The 14,366-nt window shown below is 64.6% G+C and overlaps 4 protein-coding genes across 9 annotated transcripts in view; 3 read left to right on the top strand and 1 right to left on the bottom strand.

Moving 5' to 3' along the window:
- The window catches only part of SIK3 (SIK family kinase 3), an 85,106-nt gene extending 79,268 nt beyond the window's left edge, over window positions 1–5,838 (top strand). For all 4 annotated transcript variants that reach the window (XM_040534115.1, XM_040534118.1, XM_040534117.1 and 1 more), the window contains 4 exons: window positions 1,913–2,076; window positions 2,844–2,976; window positions 3,346–3,513; window positions 3,891–5,838. In XM_040534115.1, coding sequence (XP_040390049.1) covers window positions 1,913–2,076; window positions 2,844–2,976; window positions 3,346–3,503 — 455 coding nt within the window. In that variant the 3' untranslated portion in view covers window positions 3,504–3,513; window positions 3,891–5,838. The remainder of the gene's footprint in view (window positions 1–1,912; window positions 2,077–2,843; window positions 2,977–3,345; window positions 3,514–3,890) is intronic.
- A 1,649-nt stretch (window positions 5,839–7,487) lies between these two features.
- APOA1 (apolipoprotein A1) lies at window positions 7,488–9,331 on the top strand. Its single transcript, XM_040534144.1, has 4 exons — window positions 7,488–7,669; window positions 7,923–7,978; window positions 8,245–8,398; window positions 8,488–9,331. Exons 2-4 carry the CDS (start codon window positions 7,936–7,938, stop codon window positions 9,083–9,085), a joined length of 795 nt encoding a protein of 264 aa, XP_040390078.1. The 5' UTR covers window positions 7,488–7,669; window positions 7,923–7,935; the 3' UTR covers window positions 9,086–9,331.
- Window positions 9,332–9,900: 569 nt separating this feature from the next.
- APOC3 (apolipoprotein C3) lies at window positions 9,901–14,136 on the bottom strand. 3 transcript variants are annotated; one of them, XM_040534140.1, is made up of 5 exons: window positions 14,074–14,136; window positions 12,625–12,885; window positions 10,443–10,502; window positions 10,222–10,348; window positions 9,901–10,122 (listed from the first exon to the last, which is right to left on the bottom strand). In XM_040534140.1, exons 3-5 carry the CDS (start codon window positions 10,498–10,500, stop codon window positions 10,026–10,028), a joined length of 282 nt encoding a protein of 93 aa, XP_040390074.1. In that variant the 5' UTR covers window positions 10,501–10,502; window positions 12,625–12,885; window positions 14,074–14,136; the 3' UTR covers window positions 9,901–10,025. The 3 variants fall into 3 exon arrangements, with proteins under 3 accessions (XP_040390074.1, XP_040390073.1, XP_040390072.1); XM_040534139.1 differs by lacking the exons at window positions 12,625–12,885; window positions 14,074–14,136 and adding an exon at window positions 10,623–11,275; XM_040534138.1 differs by lacking the exons at window positions 12,625–12,885; window positions 14,074–14,136 and having other exon boundaries at window positions 10,443–11,279.
- Window positions 11,469–14,074, top strand: APOA4 (apolipoprotein A4). Its single transcript, XM_040534136.1, has 3 exons — window positions 11,469–11,620; window positions 11,775–11,901; window positions 12,024–14,074. Exons 1-3 carry the CDS (start codon window positions 11,572–11,574, stop codon window positions 12,949–12,951), a joined length of 1,104 nt encoding a protein of 367 aa, XP_040390070.1. The 5' UTR covers window positions 11,469–11,571; the 3' UTR covers window positions 12,952–14,074.
- Window positions 14,137–14,366: the final 230 nt, after the last annotated feature.

Raw genomic sequence — 14,366 nt, 5'->3', positions numbered from 1 at the left:
CATGCTCGGAGACGCAGCTGCTCGGAGCGCCTTCCTCCGGGCTCCCATAACCCACTTGGAATCCGGCCTGTGCTGCTTCGGCTCCCAGCGGAGTGGGCATCCGAGCGGCCTGGGCACGCTTACCTACACTGAAATCCTATAAATCTCCCTGTAAGCACCCATAATGCGCTCACGTCACTCACTGGTGTGTGGTACAGCTCGGGGGTTACCGAGTGCCGTGCACGGGTGCTGAAGGACGGGAGATGCTCGCCCCCTGCGTCGGCCGTAGGTGGTGAGTGGGGATCGTGCCCGTTTCAACCAAACCTGCACTCAGGATGTGACCCAACTGCATCTGAGCAGCTCTGCCAGGCCTGCTGAGCCTCCTGCCGTGGGAACCCTGCCTTCCCCCGCGCCGCAGGAGCCGAGCTGGCGGTGGTGGCCCCGCGCGGTGCCAGCGTCACATGCTGCGGGGACACAAAGCCCGCCTGGCCCGGGGGGGGGTAAGGAGAAGAGGCTTTCTGGCTGCGGGCTCAGGCTGCTGGAACGGCACCGGGGCGAGGAAAGGAGCCCGAATTCAGGGCTCCCCACCTCTGCTGCCTGAGCGGCGGTGTCCCCAGTGTGTCCCGCCGGTGTGCGGCTGTCAGGGGTCGGGGCCCCGTTTGGCCACGGAGCCTGGCCGAGGGGCCTTCCCCTGTGCCCCCCGGCTGGTGCCAGGGCTCGCTGCCTGGTTTATGGAGGAGCAGCAGCGGGCTGCTGGCGCCTGCCTGCCCGCGCGGCCGTTCCCACAGTTGGAAGAGCGGCCCGAGCGGTGCGTGGGTGGCACGGCTCTGCCAGCTCGGTGTTACCTCATGTTTTCCTTCTTGTGTTTTCCGGGAAGGCTGACCGTTAACCAAGCTTAACCCCCTGGTTGTGCAAAGGAGAGGAGGCCAGCTGCGTCCCTGGCTGCCGGACGTGGTGCTGGCAGCCCCGTGTGTCTGCGCGCAGGGAAGGATGCTGGAGCGGGCGAGCTGGCGTGGCCGCGTGCCTGGGAGCAGCGCGGAGAGCCCGGGTGGCAGAGTTCGGTTGTGAGCAGGTCTGGTCCGGATTTTGGCAATTTTAGGGACGAGTCTCTCCAGAGAGAGCACTTCTCGCATCTCCCAGCCAGGAAATGTCTTGCAGGGATCGCTTCCTGCTGAGCAAGGCCTGTAAAACCCAGTGACTCTTCGGGAACCCACCTGCGGGGTGTCACTTTGGGGCAGCTCCCCAGTGCTCGTGGCCACGTCTGCATGTTTGTGCTCTGCAGGACTCCTCACCGAGAGAGAACTGTTTACATGCATCAGAGCCAATGACAGGCCTCTCCATACCTCAGGACTTTATTCAAAACATCATGTACTTGATGACGATAGGTTTTGCTTGATAGGAATGTAGCCTTTACCCTCGGTCATAAGAGCTTGCGGTGCAGATGGACTTTGCCAGGCAGAACACTCTTGTACTCCTACAGCCAGATTGTAGGAGGGCAGGGAGAAGTCATCTGATAAAAGCTAGTATCCTGGCAACTCCTCCAGCCAGATATGTTGCATACAATTGCCAAGGGGCCCTGCTAGAACATCCTGTGTTGGAGGCTTGGGAGACCCTTCTCCCTCTTCTCTTGTGTAATACGGGCAGTGCACGGAGCAGGGTGCAGGACGTGCTCAGGTCCAAGGGGGAGGCAGCTGGGGCATGCTGTGCGACGGAGGGAGAGGTCTGCCTGCCTGCCATCTCGGGGAGATGCTGCACCGCGTGTGTGAGAGCAGCCAGCGGTTCCGTCCCACCTGGCAGGCGGCGCGCTGCTCTGCAGCGATGTTTGTTCGTGCTGTCAGGGCACAGACCCGCAGCCTCACAGCGTCACGTGTCACCGAGAGCTGCCAGTGCCTTGTAATAACCTGTCCTTTTTCTGTCTTGTCTGGTTTTCAAGAGTCTATCGTAGGGAACTGTATGGACAGGAGCTCCCCCGGCCAAGCGATGCAGGTGCCTGACCACAACGGACTGGGCTACCCTGCGCGACCCGCGGCCGGCGAGCACCCGCGGCCCAGGACCCTGCAGAGACATCACACCATCCAGAACAGCGATGACGCCTACGTAAGTCGGAAGAGGCCTGTGCCCAGCAGATCTAGGGACAGCGCGGAGTCCCCTCGATGCGTGTGCATTATGGACGAGGGGTCACGTGGGAAGGACAGCACCCTGCTCCGCGGGGCTGCTAAGAACGAATTGCTGTTGAGACGCCCCAGTCAGCACGGCAGTTTGCTAATACTGAAAACATTTTAGCAGAGACCAACATGGGAAGTACTGCTTTGCTCGTGTGTTGCCTGATTTGCCCCAGAGCTGGCTGCTGTAGCTATGGCACCTCTTCTTTTTCTCCCAAGGTGTTTCTGGTGAAGCCATTTGGGCTGCCCCAGGCTTGGCTCTGGCTGCAGAGGATTACAGCAGCCCAAAGCCCAGCTTTCAGTTCTGCAGTGCTGCTAAATGACCTGGCTGTTACAGCCCAGACCTTGACCAGGAACAAAGAGCAGCTGCTCTGCTTCCCATGTTTTGAATCTCTGAGAACAGTCATACTCACATCTTGGCGTGTTCCTTGCCACAGTTTCCTCCTGCTGCGAGGGAGAAGGGCTCTTCCCTCATTAGTCACATGCAGGTCTGGAGCGCAGTCCGATCACCCCGTCCGTTCCCAGGTGTTGAGGTGGCATCAGCCACACCTCTGCTGTCCCCGATGTCTGCTTTTACTTCTTCCTAGAAGCCATCACTGAAGGCTTGCAGAAGCTCCCTGGGCAGCCTGTTGGGGATAGCAGGGGGCGCAGCAGGTGACTGGTTCTGATCCCCCTTTGACCTGTGCACTGGTGTCTCCGCAGGTGCAGTTAGATAACTTGCCTGGAATGAGTTTAATGGCAGGAAAAGCACTCAGCTCTGCTCGGATGTCTGATGCCGTCCTCAGCCAGTCGTCACTCATGGCCAGCCAGCAGCTGCGGGACAGGGAGAGCGAGGGTAAGGACGTGGCCGAGCTGCAGAGACGTGGAGGCCGTGGGACCCTGCGCAGGGCGTGGGTCAGGAACTGAGAAGAATCCATGTGGTCCTGACAGCTCGCGGTCTGCTTTGCAGAGCCACCTCTGCTCCCCATGAGCAGCGCAGCAGGGGGTCTCTCTGGCCCTGACATACTTTTGGGTATGAGCCTGTGACAGCTTGCAGAGCTCACTGCCTGGGTGCTCCTGGCCGGAGCCTGAGATGGTGGGGCAGCGATCTGGGCTTCCTGCAGAAACACCAGGCAGCCTCACCTGCTGGCCTGATCCCCACGCAGAAGCTGTAACTCCTTAGTGCTCCTAGTGCAAGCCCTGATGTTGGTCTTTGACCTTACAGAATGCGGAGAAGGTTTGGAAGGTCAAGAGCATCCCAACCTAGGTGATGGCAACCAGCATCTAAACACCTCCTGTTACCCGTCGACATGTATTACGGACGTCCTACTGAGTTACAAGCACCCGGAGGTGCCCTTTGGGATGGAGCAGGCAGGGGTGTAACGAGGAGGGAGTGAGTATCTGTGTCGTCCGTTTCTCTCCAACCACTCACCCGGGCTCGCCTGGATGGCAGACCCAAAGATGTGCTGGCCAGACTTTCACGTGTCTCCTTCCCCGTGCCTTTGCTCTGGTGTCGGTGCAAGGCTGGAGAAGAGACCAACTCGGAGCTTCTGCGCTCTGTGGCTGTCTGCTGTCCCCTCTGCTCCTTCAGGGAAGGTGCCCTCCTCCACGCACTTGCTGTCACACATTTGTGCCATGTTTTACTGGCAGTGGCTCTGTTCTGGGCATAGCTTGTGGGTCTGGACCATGAATATGGCAAGGGGCTGTGGGAGCAGAATTGCCATCCTGTGGTATCCCCTAACGCATCTCTGCTTTTTCTCTCTGTTGCAGGTTTTATGTACAGCTTTGAAATGAAAAAGGTCCATTTTAAACCAACAGTATCTAGCAGCATTGCGCCAAATTGCCGTAGTATTTCTGACTAACTGGAATACCATGGCCCCTTTCCTCATAATCAGTTCATCCAGTGTGTTGTTCCTTTGGTTTCTTTAATTTTTGCCATATTTGCCTGTAACTCCAGCTATCACAGAAATAACCAGAGAACCCGAGTCCTACACGTCAGCAGAGGATTCATGGAGCCTGAGCACTGAGTCTGGTTTTGGAGGGCTTTTACTGGCCGGGCAGGGCCGCGGGGCTGCTCTGGTCCAGGAGCAGAGGGACCGGTGCCTCCCGGCGCACGGGGAAGGAGCAGGCGGGGATGGAAGCTGAGCGCTGCGCTGAGCCATCGCAGCCCCGGAGCGGAGCCGTCCCCAGGAGGCCGTGCTGCCCTTCCCTCCCGAATCCTTTGCACTGGGGAGGGACCCGGCGGGACCGAGCCTGGGAGCGGGGGCAGAAGGAGGGGGCCCCGCTGCCCGGCCCTCCCCGCGGGAGCACCTACCCCTGGTGCAATACGCTTCTTGTCTCACCTTCGTCTGCTTTTGTTCTTACTTCATTTTGTCATCGTGCTAAGAGGATCACTTCTTCCCCCACCCTCCCCCTTTTTAACCTTTTCTTCTCAAATCCGCATACAACTTTTTGTTTTTGTTTTTGTTTTTTTCTCATGGCTTAATGTAGGGAAGACAGATTTTTTTTCTTTGTTTTCTTAGCTTTTCCTCCTGATCATGTAGGAATTGTTTTTTGGTAAATGTTGTTTTATTATTATTGTTATTAATAAAAGGCAAAAGGAATTTCTGTTTGAGAGAAATTTTTAACTAGATTCTGTTCTATATGAATTGTGACTTGCACCTTTTGTTCAAAGTATTTTATTTCTTTTAATGACTTTGTAATTGTGACTGGTTTTCTCTCTCGTGCCAGTGGCGAAAGTGGTATTCTCCTTTATACAGTTCAGACATGCATAGGTCTCTTCTTTGTCCTTTCCATTCTTTCCTTGACTGAGAGAAAGCAAACCCCCAGCAGCCGGGGCTCGGGGAGCACCTGGTGTCATCATTGCCTTTGGGACTTCACGAGCTACAGCTGAAATTCTTCTTATTGACACTTTGGGAATCTTTTTTTTTTTTAAAAAAAAAAAAAAAAAAAAAGGAAAAATCGACCCAGCCCTCCTGAATTTGCACAGAAGGAAGTGTGAAACCAGCATGGCAGAGGTTAATTCGCTATTGCTACCAATGCCTCTTCCCACCCCCTCCCCACCCTGTCCCCAGGAAAATAATGCTAAACGGATCTGCAGCCCAGAAAACCAGAAAGGAGGAAAAACTCGGCAGCTGCCAAGCAGCATCTCCCCGGCCAGCGTTCCTGCTGGCACCCTCGAGCTGCTCGGGCTCAGTCGGGGCGTAGCTGTCCTGCTGCATTTATTTCCCCACCTGGTGAAGGGGGTCCTGTGCGGGCCGGGGGGCGCGGGGAGCCTGGCAGGGCTTGCCGGGCTTCAGCGGGAAGATGCCAGGAAACACTGAAAGCCTTTCGCTCTGTACCTTCGGTTTGTTTTCCTTTTGTTTACATGACACTGTATTTCTGGGAGAGTTGACAGCCACCCTACAGTAAGCATCCAAAAAAAGCAGGGACTCGCTTAAACCGTGCCATTTCGCAGTATCACACTTTTTTTTATCATTGCTTTGTATTGTAGTAATCAATACGCGCAGTATATGTTGAATGTATATTAATATACTTTGCTATTATTTCTGTTTTTTGGAAATGTCAGAAGTATTTTTCTTCCTCATTTATGTTGGACTAAAAAAAAAAAAAAACAAGTTTCGGTAAATCTTCAGTCCATTTTTTTGTGGGTCACTTGCAACTAGTCAATTAGTTGGACAGTGGGATCATGACAAATAAAACCATGATTATGATCTTCCCCCGCTCTCTTGTTTGCCTTGTTGCTCAACGCCGGGGGCGGAGGCGGGACGGCCGGGGGCTCTGGGGGCGAAGGCTGGCGCGGTGGCACCGCTGTCCCCTCCCGCGGCCGGGCACGGGGCAGCCGCAGCGCCGCGTCCTCGGGGCAGGCGTGGGGCGCACGTGGCCCCGTGCAGCGCCCGGTGCTTCGGGGCTGCCTCGCTCCCGGCCTCGCCTGCGCCTTCCTGGCAGGGGCCGCAGGGCGCCGGGGCATGGCGGAGGCGCAGCCGCAGCCTGGGTTGGAGATGTTTTCCTGAAATCCTTGGCTTATCTCCCTGCCCCCACTGCAGCGATAGGGCCTCCCGCGAAGGCGCCGAGCAGCGCTGCGCCCCGGCTGACTCATCCTGCGGATGATTCCTGCGCGGTGACGGTGACGGGGGCTTCGCTGCGGGGCCCTGCTCGGGGAGAGGGCTCCAGGAGCAGAGCTGGAGCCTGCAACACGAACCCACACCGAGCCCAGAGCTCCCAGCTGCGCTTCCCCAGTGCCCGCGGGCAGCCAGGCCCCCTCTGCAGCGCTTCCCTCCCTCGGCTGGTGCAGCCGGGTGCCGTTCACCCTGGCTTTGCCAGCAGCTGTTGTGGTGCCGGCGTCGCTGCTGCTTCCTTTGCTCCCCGATTGTGCCTCGAGGTGCCCGTCCTGATTCTGTCCTGACCCCGAGGCTGCCCCGGGAGCCTGCAGGGTGGGAGCGCTTCAGCGGGATGCGGCGTTGGCCCCCTGTGCGTGCTGCACCCCTCTCCATCCCCCTGCGTGCGGGGAAGGGCAGGGCCGGGGGTCAAAGCCACGGTGCCAGGCGCCCCCTTCCCAAGCCGGGGCAAGGCCTGGAGCAGGAGGACCGAAGCTGCGGGCAGGGGAGGAGAGCGGGGGGCAGCTGCCAGGATGGGGATGCGGTGCCCGGCCACTCGGCTGGGCTTGGGGCTGCAGCGCCCGTGCTGCCCCAGAGCAGGGAGCATCGCTCCTCCGCAGGCGGCTTCCCGGTGGCATTAAGCAGCCCCTCCTGGTGCTTGGTGCTCCTCCGCAGCGCTGTCTGGGGGCTGTGCCCTGCTCTGTCCCCAGGCCCCACCAGGCTCCTTCCCTCGGGCTCGGCCCTCGCACCAAGCAGGGAGCGCTCGCTCTGGCTGCTGAGCAGCTGGGCACCAAGGAGGAATTTTGGGGTGGCTGTGCCGGGGTGCTGTGCCCAGGCTGGCTGAGCTCGGGGCTGAGCCTTTGCCTCGCTGCCCGGGTCCCCGGCGATGCTGGCGTGGGCACGCAGCAGCCCCTGGGCACGGCTCCAGGCCCTCTGCACGGGGACATGCCGGGAACCGGGGGGATGTGAGCAGTGAGGGGCTCGGGCGCTTGGGGAAGGAAGGGGCAGGGGCCCACAGCAGCGGAGGAAGAAGGGCGAGGGGTTCGGGTTCAGCAGGCCAGATCCCTGCGGGTATAAACCTTGTCCCCGGGCTCCCGGCCAATCCCTGGGGGCTGCCGAGGGGCCCTGGTGGGGCCGGAGCAGCGGGCAGGAATCTGGGTCACCCGGAGCGTAAACAGGCTCCTTGGCCAGCGCGCTGCGTCCCGCGGGGAGCTCCTGTTTGCTCGCGGCCCTGCCAAGCCGGCGCTCCTTGGCGTGCTGGCCCGCGCCCGGGCTGTGCGCACGATCCTTGAACTCTCCGCGCCACATCGCCCGCGCCGGGGAGTGATTTCTTGGGCTGCAGCGCTGGCTTATCTCCGGCGGGAGCAGCCCCTCCTGCATAAATAGCAGCCGTGGGGAGGCAGCGGGCTCACACGGGACGAGCAGCAGCAGAGCGGTGGCAGGAGAGCGCTGGTAAGAGCCCGCGCTGCCCCGGGACGGGATGCTCGCCCAGGCTGCCCCCGGCTCCGGGGCTGCTCCAGGACCCCCGGCCGGGGCACGGGACCGGCGTCCTGCCCCACAGCGGGAGGGGGCCACGCAGGGACCGTCCCACACGCTCATCCACCGGGAACACCCTTGGGGTGTCTGGTGCTGGGTCGGGGGGCTCGGGTCCTGGGCTGGCTCTGCTGAGGGCTCCCTTCACCCAACTGCCTTGCTCTGCCCCCAGGTTCGGCCCGAAGATGAGAGTCGTGGTGGTGACCCTCGCCCTGCTCTTCCTGACGGGTAGGTCCAAAGGGGGGCAGCGGGGACGGGGACGGGGCAGGCACTCCTCACCCCCACGGACGGGGCAGCCGAGCCCGGTGCAAGCGCTGCGGGGAGCACCCGGCTTCCCAACCGCTCTGCAAGCCAAGCCACGGCCACGCGCCTCCTGTGGCTCCGGGAATACCCCCGGGGTGGTGAGGGCTCAACGGGTCCCGGGCACAGCAGCAGGGCTGGATCTGCCTGGATCTCCTGGCTGTCTGTCCTGAGCACGCCGTCTGTCCCCGCAGGCACCCAGGCCCGCTACTTCTGGCAGCACGATGAGCCCCAGGCGCCCCTGGACCGCCTCAAGGACCTGGTGGACGTCTACCTGGAGACCGTGAAGGCCAGCGGCAAGGATGCCATCGCCCAGTTCGAGGCCTCTGCCGTGGGCAAACAGCTGGAGTAAGTGGGGGGGGGGCTGCCTGGGGGGCGTCCTGGCGGCCGTGTCCCCGCACCCAGCGCCGTGCCTGACCTGGCTCTGCTCTCCCCAGCCTGAAGCTGGCCGACAACCTGGACACGCTGGGCGCTGCCGCCGCCAAGCTGCGGGAGGACATGGCCCCCTACTACAAGGAGGTGCGGGAGATGTGGCTGAAGGACACCGAGAGCCTGCGCGCGGAGCTGACCAAGGACCTGGAGGAGGTGAAGGAGAAGATCCGGCCTTTCCTGGACCAGTTCTCCACCAAGTGGACGGAGGAGCTGGAGCAGTACCGCCAGCGCCTGGCACCCGTGGCCCAGGAGCTGAAGGAGCTCACCAAGCAGAAGGTGGAGCTGATGCAGCAGAAGCTGACCCCGGTGGCTGAGGAGGCGCGGGACCGCCTGCGCGGGCACGTGGAGGAGCTGCGCAAGAACCTGGCGCCCTACAGCGACGAGCTGCGGCAGAAGCTGAGCCAGAAGCTGGAGGAGATCCGGGAGAAGGGCATCCCCCAGGCCGCCGAGTACCAGGCCAAGGTGGTGGAGCACCTCAGCAACTTGCGCGAGAAGATGACCCCCCTGGTGCAGGACTTCAAGGAGCGCCTCACCCCCTACGCCGAGAACCTCAAGACCCGCTTCATCTCCCTCCTGGACGAACTCCAGAAGACCGTGGCCTGAGCGGCCGGCTGGTGCGGCCAGGGACTGACCCCGTCCCGCTCCCGCAGTGCCCCTGCTGCCGCCCCCGCTCTGCCCGGGCTGCCCGGCACCTGGGGTGGCCGAGGGGACCGGCTCCGGGGGCCCCGGGCCAGGCCAGCCCCGGGGAGCCCCCCCAGGGACCTCCTCCTCGCACACCCCCTTCCCTCCCCGAACCGGAGTCTGTCTCAGCTTCGCCACTCTTTTATCAAATAAACACGACTTAAGTTATTGGAGCTCACTCAGTCTTTGCAGTGGATGCTGGAGGGGGGCAGCCTGCGGGGGGGACGCACGGGTGCAGCGAGTGGCACCGGGCTCAGCTGCATCCCTGGGGCAGGGGGTGCTGGGGGGGCCAGGGGAAGCAGGGACAGGGAGGTGGCAGGGTGGGTGCCCGGGGCTCTCCCTGCTGCCACCACCGACCTCTGAGCCCTGCGGGTGCCGGCCCCAGCTCTGCCCAGGGCACAGCCCCAGCTCTGCGCCTGCCGCAGCCCCGCGCGGCTCTCCCTGTGCTAAGGGCTCTGTGCAGGGCCGGCACGGGCTCTGTCATGCTGAACGCCTTGAGAAGCGTCTGCTGGGGGGGAGGCATGGCGGGGGCTGCTTTGGTGTCGGCTGAACCCCCCCAGCTTGCAGGAGAGGCCCCCATCTCCTCGCCACCCCGGACACACGTGTGCGTGTGTTGGTGCTGCGCAGTGCTCACCCACGGCAGAGGTGCCCACCCCCAGCCCGCGCCCTTCCTCGCCCACGCTGCACACTCCTCCTCGCCACCCCGTGCCCCCAGTGACCCCCGGCACAGCCACCCATCTCGCTTCAGCTCCACTTTATTACAAGAACCGCCACGAAGGGGACGCGTCGCTCCGTGGGGGAGCCGGGGCCGGTGGCCAGGTGGGACCCGCACCCGGCCGCCCCCCGCCAGCCCGCGGCGGGGCTACGCGCCCGGCGTCAGCTTCCAGAACTCCGAGAGCTGCTCCTTCAGCCGGGCCAGCTGCTGCTTCACCACGTCGGCGTTGTCCGACAGCCATTTCCTGCAAGGGGACCGGGGTCAGAGCATGACACCGGGGGCGCACCGGTGGGCACGGGGCACGGGACAGGGTGCCCAGCTGGGGGAGGGGGCGCGGGGGCACCTGGCTTGCTGAGCTGCCTCTGACTCCTGCACCGTGGTGAAGACCGACTTGACCACGTCGGTGGCTTGCTTGACGTACTCCTGCACTTTCCTCACCACCGTGTCCGTGTCATCGGGCGTGTCGGCCCCTGCAAGCACAAGCCCCGTGGGAGCGGTGTGTGCGCACCCCTGCACCCCGCGCACCCCGAGCTCCGTCCTCCGCCTTCCTCCCGTCGCCCTTACGTGCTCCCACCGCCAGGACGGCCACGCAGACGAGCAGGAGCAGGACTGAGACCTTCATGGCTGGGGAGAGAGCAGAGCACGTGGCGTGGGGCGGCAGGCGTGGGACCCGTCCCCAACCCCTCTCCCCGGTGCCTGGCGCCTGTCCCGGCCCTGACGCTTGCCGGGGGCTTCCCCACTCACCTGGCCGTGCTGCGCTGGGGCTCTGCTCCGTGGGGGCAGCCCCGGCCTCCCACTTTATACCCTCCCCAACAGCCGCCTCCGAGGGTGCTTGTGCAAAGGTCAGCAGCGGAGTGGCCGCGGGGAGGGGGTGCGTTCCCAGAGCCCTTTCCCGCTGCCAGGTTTGCTCTGGATGGGTTTTTCTCCCCCCGCCCCGAGTTGAGAAATCCCCCGGCACTGGGGGCCAAGGCTGCAGGGGCTGGCTGGGGGCTGTGCATGTGCATGTGCACACACGTGTGCACACACCGGGGTGAGGGTGGCCGTGGGGACAGGCCCGGGGCTGGCGTGGGCTCGCACAGCACAAGGGTGACATCCAGTGGCACCCGCGCCTGGCGTGGGGTAACGCAGGGCTGGCTCTGCTCAGGGGGCTGTGACCCCGGGGGGGCTGCTGGCAGTGCCCAGGCTGCGTCCCCAGCCCCGGGCACCCCGAGGTGCTCAGGCCGGGAGCGGCGCAGGGCCTTGGCCTTGGCTCTCTGGACCTCAGCATCGCCGGTGCCCGGTTGCTCCCTGCCCCTGCCACCCCTGTGCTGCGCCCCAGCACCGCACATCCCCGCCGGCCTCCACTCTGGCGTGCTGTCCCCTCTGCCCCAGCCTCCCCGTCCCAGGAGGGTCTCAGCCCCGGGTCCCCGTGCTCCCCCCGTCCCCTCGCTGGCCTTGCCCACACGTCCTGGCAGCGCTGGCCCCTGGCACCCCGCCAGAGGGCTGGCAGAGCCGCGGGTGCTATCAGTGCCGCGCACACGTCAGGCGCTTCCACGTCGCGACCTTGCTAAAGTCCAAGCCCGGGGCCCGTGGCGCAGGCCTGCGTGGAAGCGGCGAGGCTGCTCGGGGAGCATAAATAGCGGGCGGCGCTGCCCGGCTCAGCAGGTCCTACAGGAGGCAGCAGCACAGGGGAGCCTCTCCTGCACCGCTCAGGATGTCTCCGAAGGCGGCCGCCCTCTTCTTGGCGCTCCTTGCCATCGCAGGTGAGGCATCACGGGGTCCTGGGCCCATGGGGGGATTGCGAGGCCGAGCACGGGGCTCTGCCTTGGGGAGGGATGGGGACGTGGCGTGACATCCCCGGGGGGGGTCTCAAGGCATGGAAGTGCCAGCTCTGACCCCGTGTCCACGCGCCTGCAGGGACGCAGGCCGATGTCAGCACGGACCAGGTGGCCACCGTGCTCTGGAAGTACTTCAGTGAGCTGGGCAGCAATGCCAAGGAGACCGTGGACCAGCTGCAGCAAGCCGAGATCACCAAGCAGATCAAGTAAGCGCAGCGGCCGCCACGGCACTGGGGGGCTGCGGGGCAGGGGAGGGTGCTGGGTGCTGGGTGCTGGGCGCTGGGTTCTGGACCCTGGGCGCTGGGCACTGACCGCCTGCTCTCCCCAGCACCCTGCTGCAGAGCAACCTGAAGAGCATGAACTCGTACACCGAGGAGCTGCAGCGGCGCCTGGTGCCCTTCGCCACGGAGCTGCAGGCGCGGCTGGCGCAGGACTCGCAGCGGCTGAAGGAGCAGATCCGCAGGGAGCTGGCCGAGCTGCAGGCCAAGCTGGCGCCCTACGCCGACGAGGTGCACCAGCAGATCGGCACCAACATCCGCGAGCTGCAGGCCAAGCTGAGCCCCTACGCCGAGGAGCTGCGCTCGCAGGTGGACCGGGGCACCGGGGAGCTGCGGCGGGCGCTGGAGCCCTACGCCACCGAGCTGCGGGAGCGGCTGCGGGACAACGCGGGCAGCATCCAGGCCTCCCTCAGCCCCTACGCCGAGCGGCTGCAGCAGCAGATCGACAGCAGCGTGGAGAACCTGCGGGGGCAGCTGACGCCGCTGGCCGACGACCTGAAGGGGCAGGTGGCGCAGAGCGTGGAGGGGCTGCGCAAGGGGCTGAGCCCCTACGCCCAGGAGGTGCAGGACGGCCTCAACCGGCAGCTGGAGAGCCTCTCGCTGCAGATGGAGCGGGCGGCCGAGGAGCTGCGCGCCCGCCTGGCCACCAACCTGGAGGAGCTGCGCTCCCAGCTCAGCCCCCTGGCGCTGGAGCTGCAGCAGGCGCTGAAGAGCGACGCCGAGGGGCTGCAGCAGCGGCTGGCCCCGCTGGCCCAGCAGCTGGAGGAGCGCGTGGGGCAGACGGTGGAGGCTTTCCAGAGGCAGGCGGCCCCCGTCGGCGAGGCCTTCAGGCAGCAGCTGGTGCAGCGGCTGGAGGAGATGCGGCAGAAGCTGGAGTCGGGCACCGCGGGGGTGGAGGACCACCTGGACCTGCTGGAGAAGGAGGTGCGGGAGAAGGTGGCCACCTTCCTCAGCACCACAGAGCAGGCAGAGAGCTGAGCCCCCCCCCCCTCCCCCAGTAGCATTCAGGGCTTCTCCGCGTGGCAGAAATAAACTGGCGCGTTGTGATGCACCCGGTGGTCTGTGTCCATCCTTCCCCCTGCACCCTGCTGTCCCGAACCCCCCCGGGTGTTTCTTGGCCTCACCTCTGGATTTGGGCCCGGGGACAGACGTGGGGCCGGGAGGGGGCCAGGGCAGGCTGCGGGTGCTGCGTGGGGGCCAGGAACCTTTCGGCCAGGTGAGCACACCAGCCAGGGCTGGCTGCCCCCACACGGGGGCTGAGCCTGGGGCGTCACCGCACCGCGGTGCTGCAGTGTCTTGGTGGCACCTGGGCTCCCCCGGGGCTCCGGAGGGGGAGGCATAACGCCGAGCATCCCCGCTGGAGCCACTGGCACGGCAGGGGCTGGGCACCCCGGGCCTCACCAGCAGGCTCTCTGCAGCACCAGGACACCCTGCTCCGGTCCCATGTCCCCAGAGGGACGACCAGCCCCAAGCCCCTCCGGTACCCGGACACGATGGGGACACCTCGCAGCGGCTCCACCAGCAGAGCGCCTCGGGGTGCTCAGGGTCGTTGCAGCGGCACAGGAGCAGGGGGGATGTGGGCACCGGAGGAGTCCCCTGGGGCCTCACCCCGCGTGCCGGACTTTGCCCGAGGCGCACGGAGACGCCGCAGGTGCTGGCCCCCAGCCCGACCGGTGCGGGGCAGCCCCGGAGGTGCCTCTTGCAGCAGGTCTGCTCCTGCCCCTGTTTGCTGGGTTGCTTCAGAGCAAACATTCAAAGCCCGGTGTCAGCAGCTCGGGTGCAGTGGCCGGGGGGGAGCCGCCCGCAGCAGCCCCTGCCTGGCTGGCACCGGGGCTCTCCTGCCCCTCTCGGAGCAGCCGCTCTTCACGGGGACAAGACCCGGACTGAGGACACGGACGTGTTTTTCACTGGGGGAAAATCTGTAAAAGAAATGGGCGAACCCTGCCAGGGCTGGGGTTTTGTGGTCCCCAGGTGTGGATGCTCGGGGAGCGGGTGGGCTCGGGGCTGCAGCCCGGGGGGGTTAAGGCCGGCCGGCCGGGGGTCCAGGCTGGCACGGGGCACGGATGTGCGGGCAGGCGGCGGTCAGATGCCTGCACTCACGTCATGCCTCAGGCACGCCGGTGAACCTCCACGTTGTACTTACATGGTGTGAGGTCCAAAAGGCCTCCCGCTGCCGACGCGCTTATCGCCGGGCTCTTCTGCCTCCCGCGGGCACCTGTATAAAGTGAGCCCGTGTCGGGCGCCCTGCACGGGGGACGCGGGAGGCGAGCAGCGGCCGGGTAAGGGGCAGGGAGCCACCCGGCCCTGGGACGCCTCGTCCCCAGGAGAGCACGGCCGGCCTCGCCTCGCAGCTCCCCCGGGGACCGACGTTACCCCGGTGTGCCCGGGGAGCG

Source organism: Cygnus olor, chromosome 22 (assembly GCF_009769625.2).
Source record: "Cygnus olor isolate bCygOlo1 chromosome 22, bCygOlo1.pri.v2, whole genome shotgun sequence".
NCBI lineage: Eukaryota > Metazoa > Chordata > Aves > Anseriformes > Anatidae > Cygnus > Cygnus olor.
Note: the sequence above shows the minus strand (reverse complement) of the source record. Positions and strands in the feature narration are given on the sequence as shown.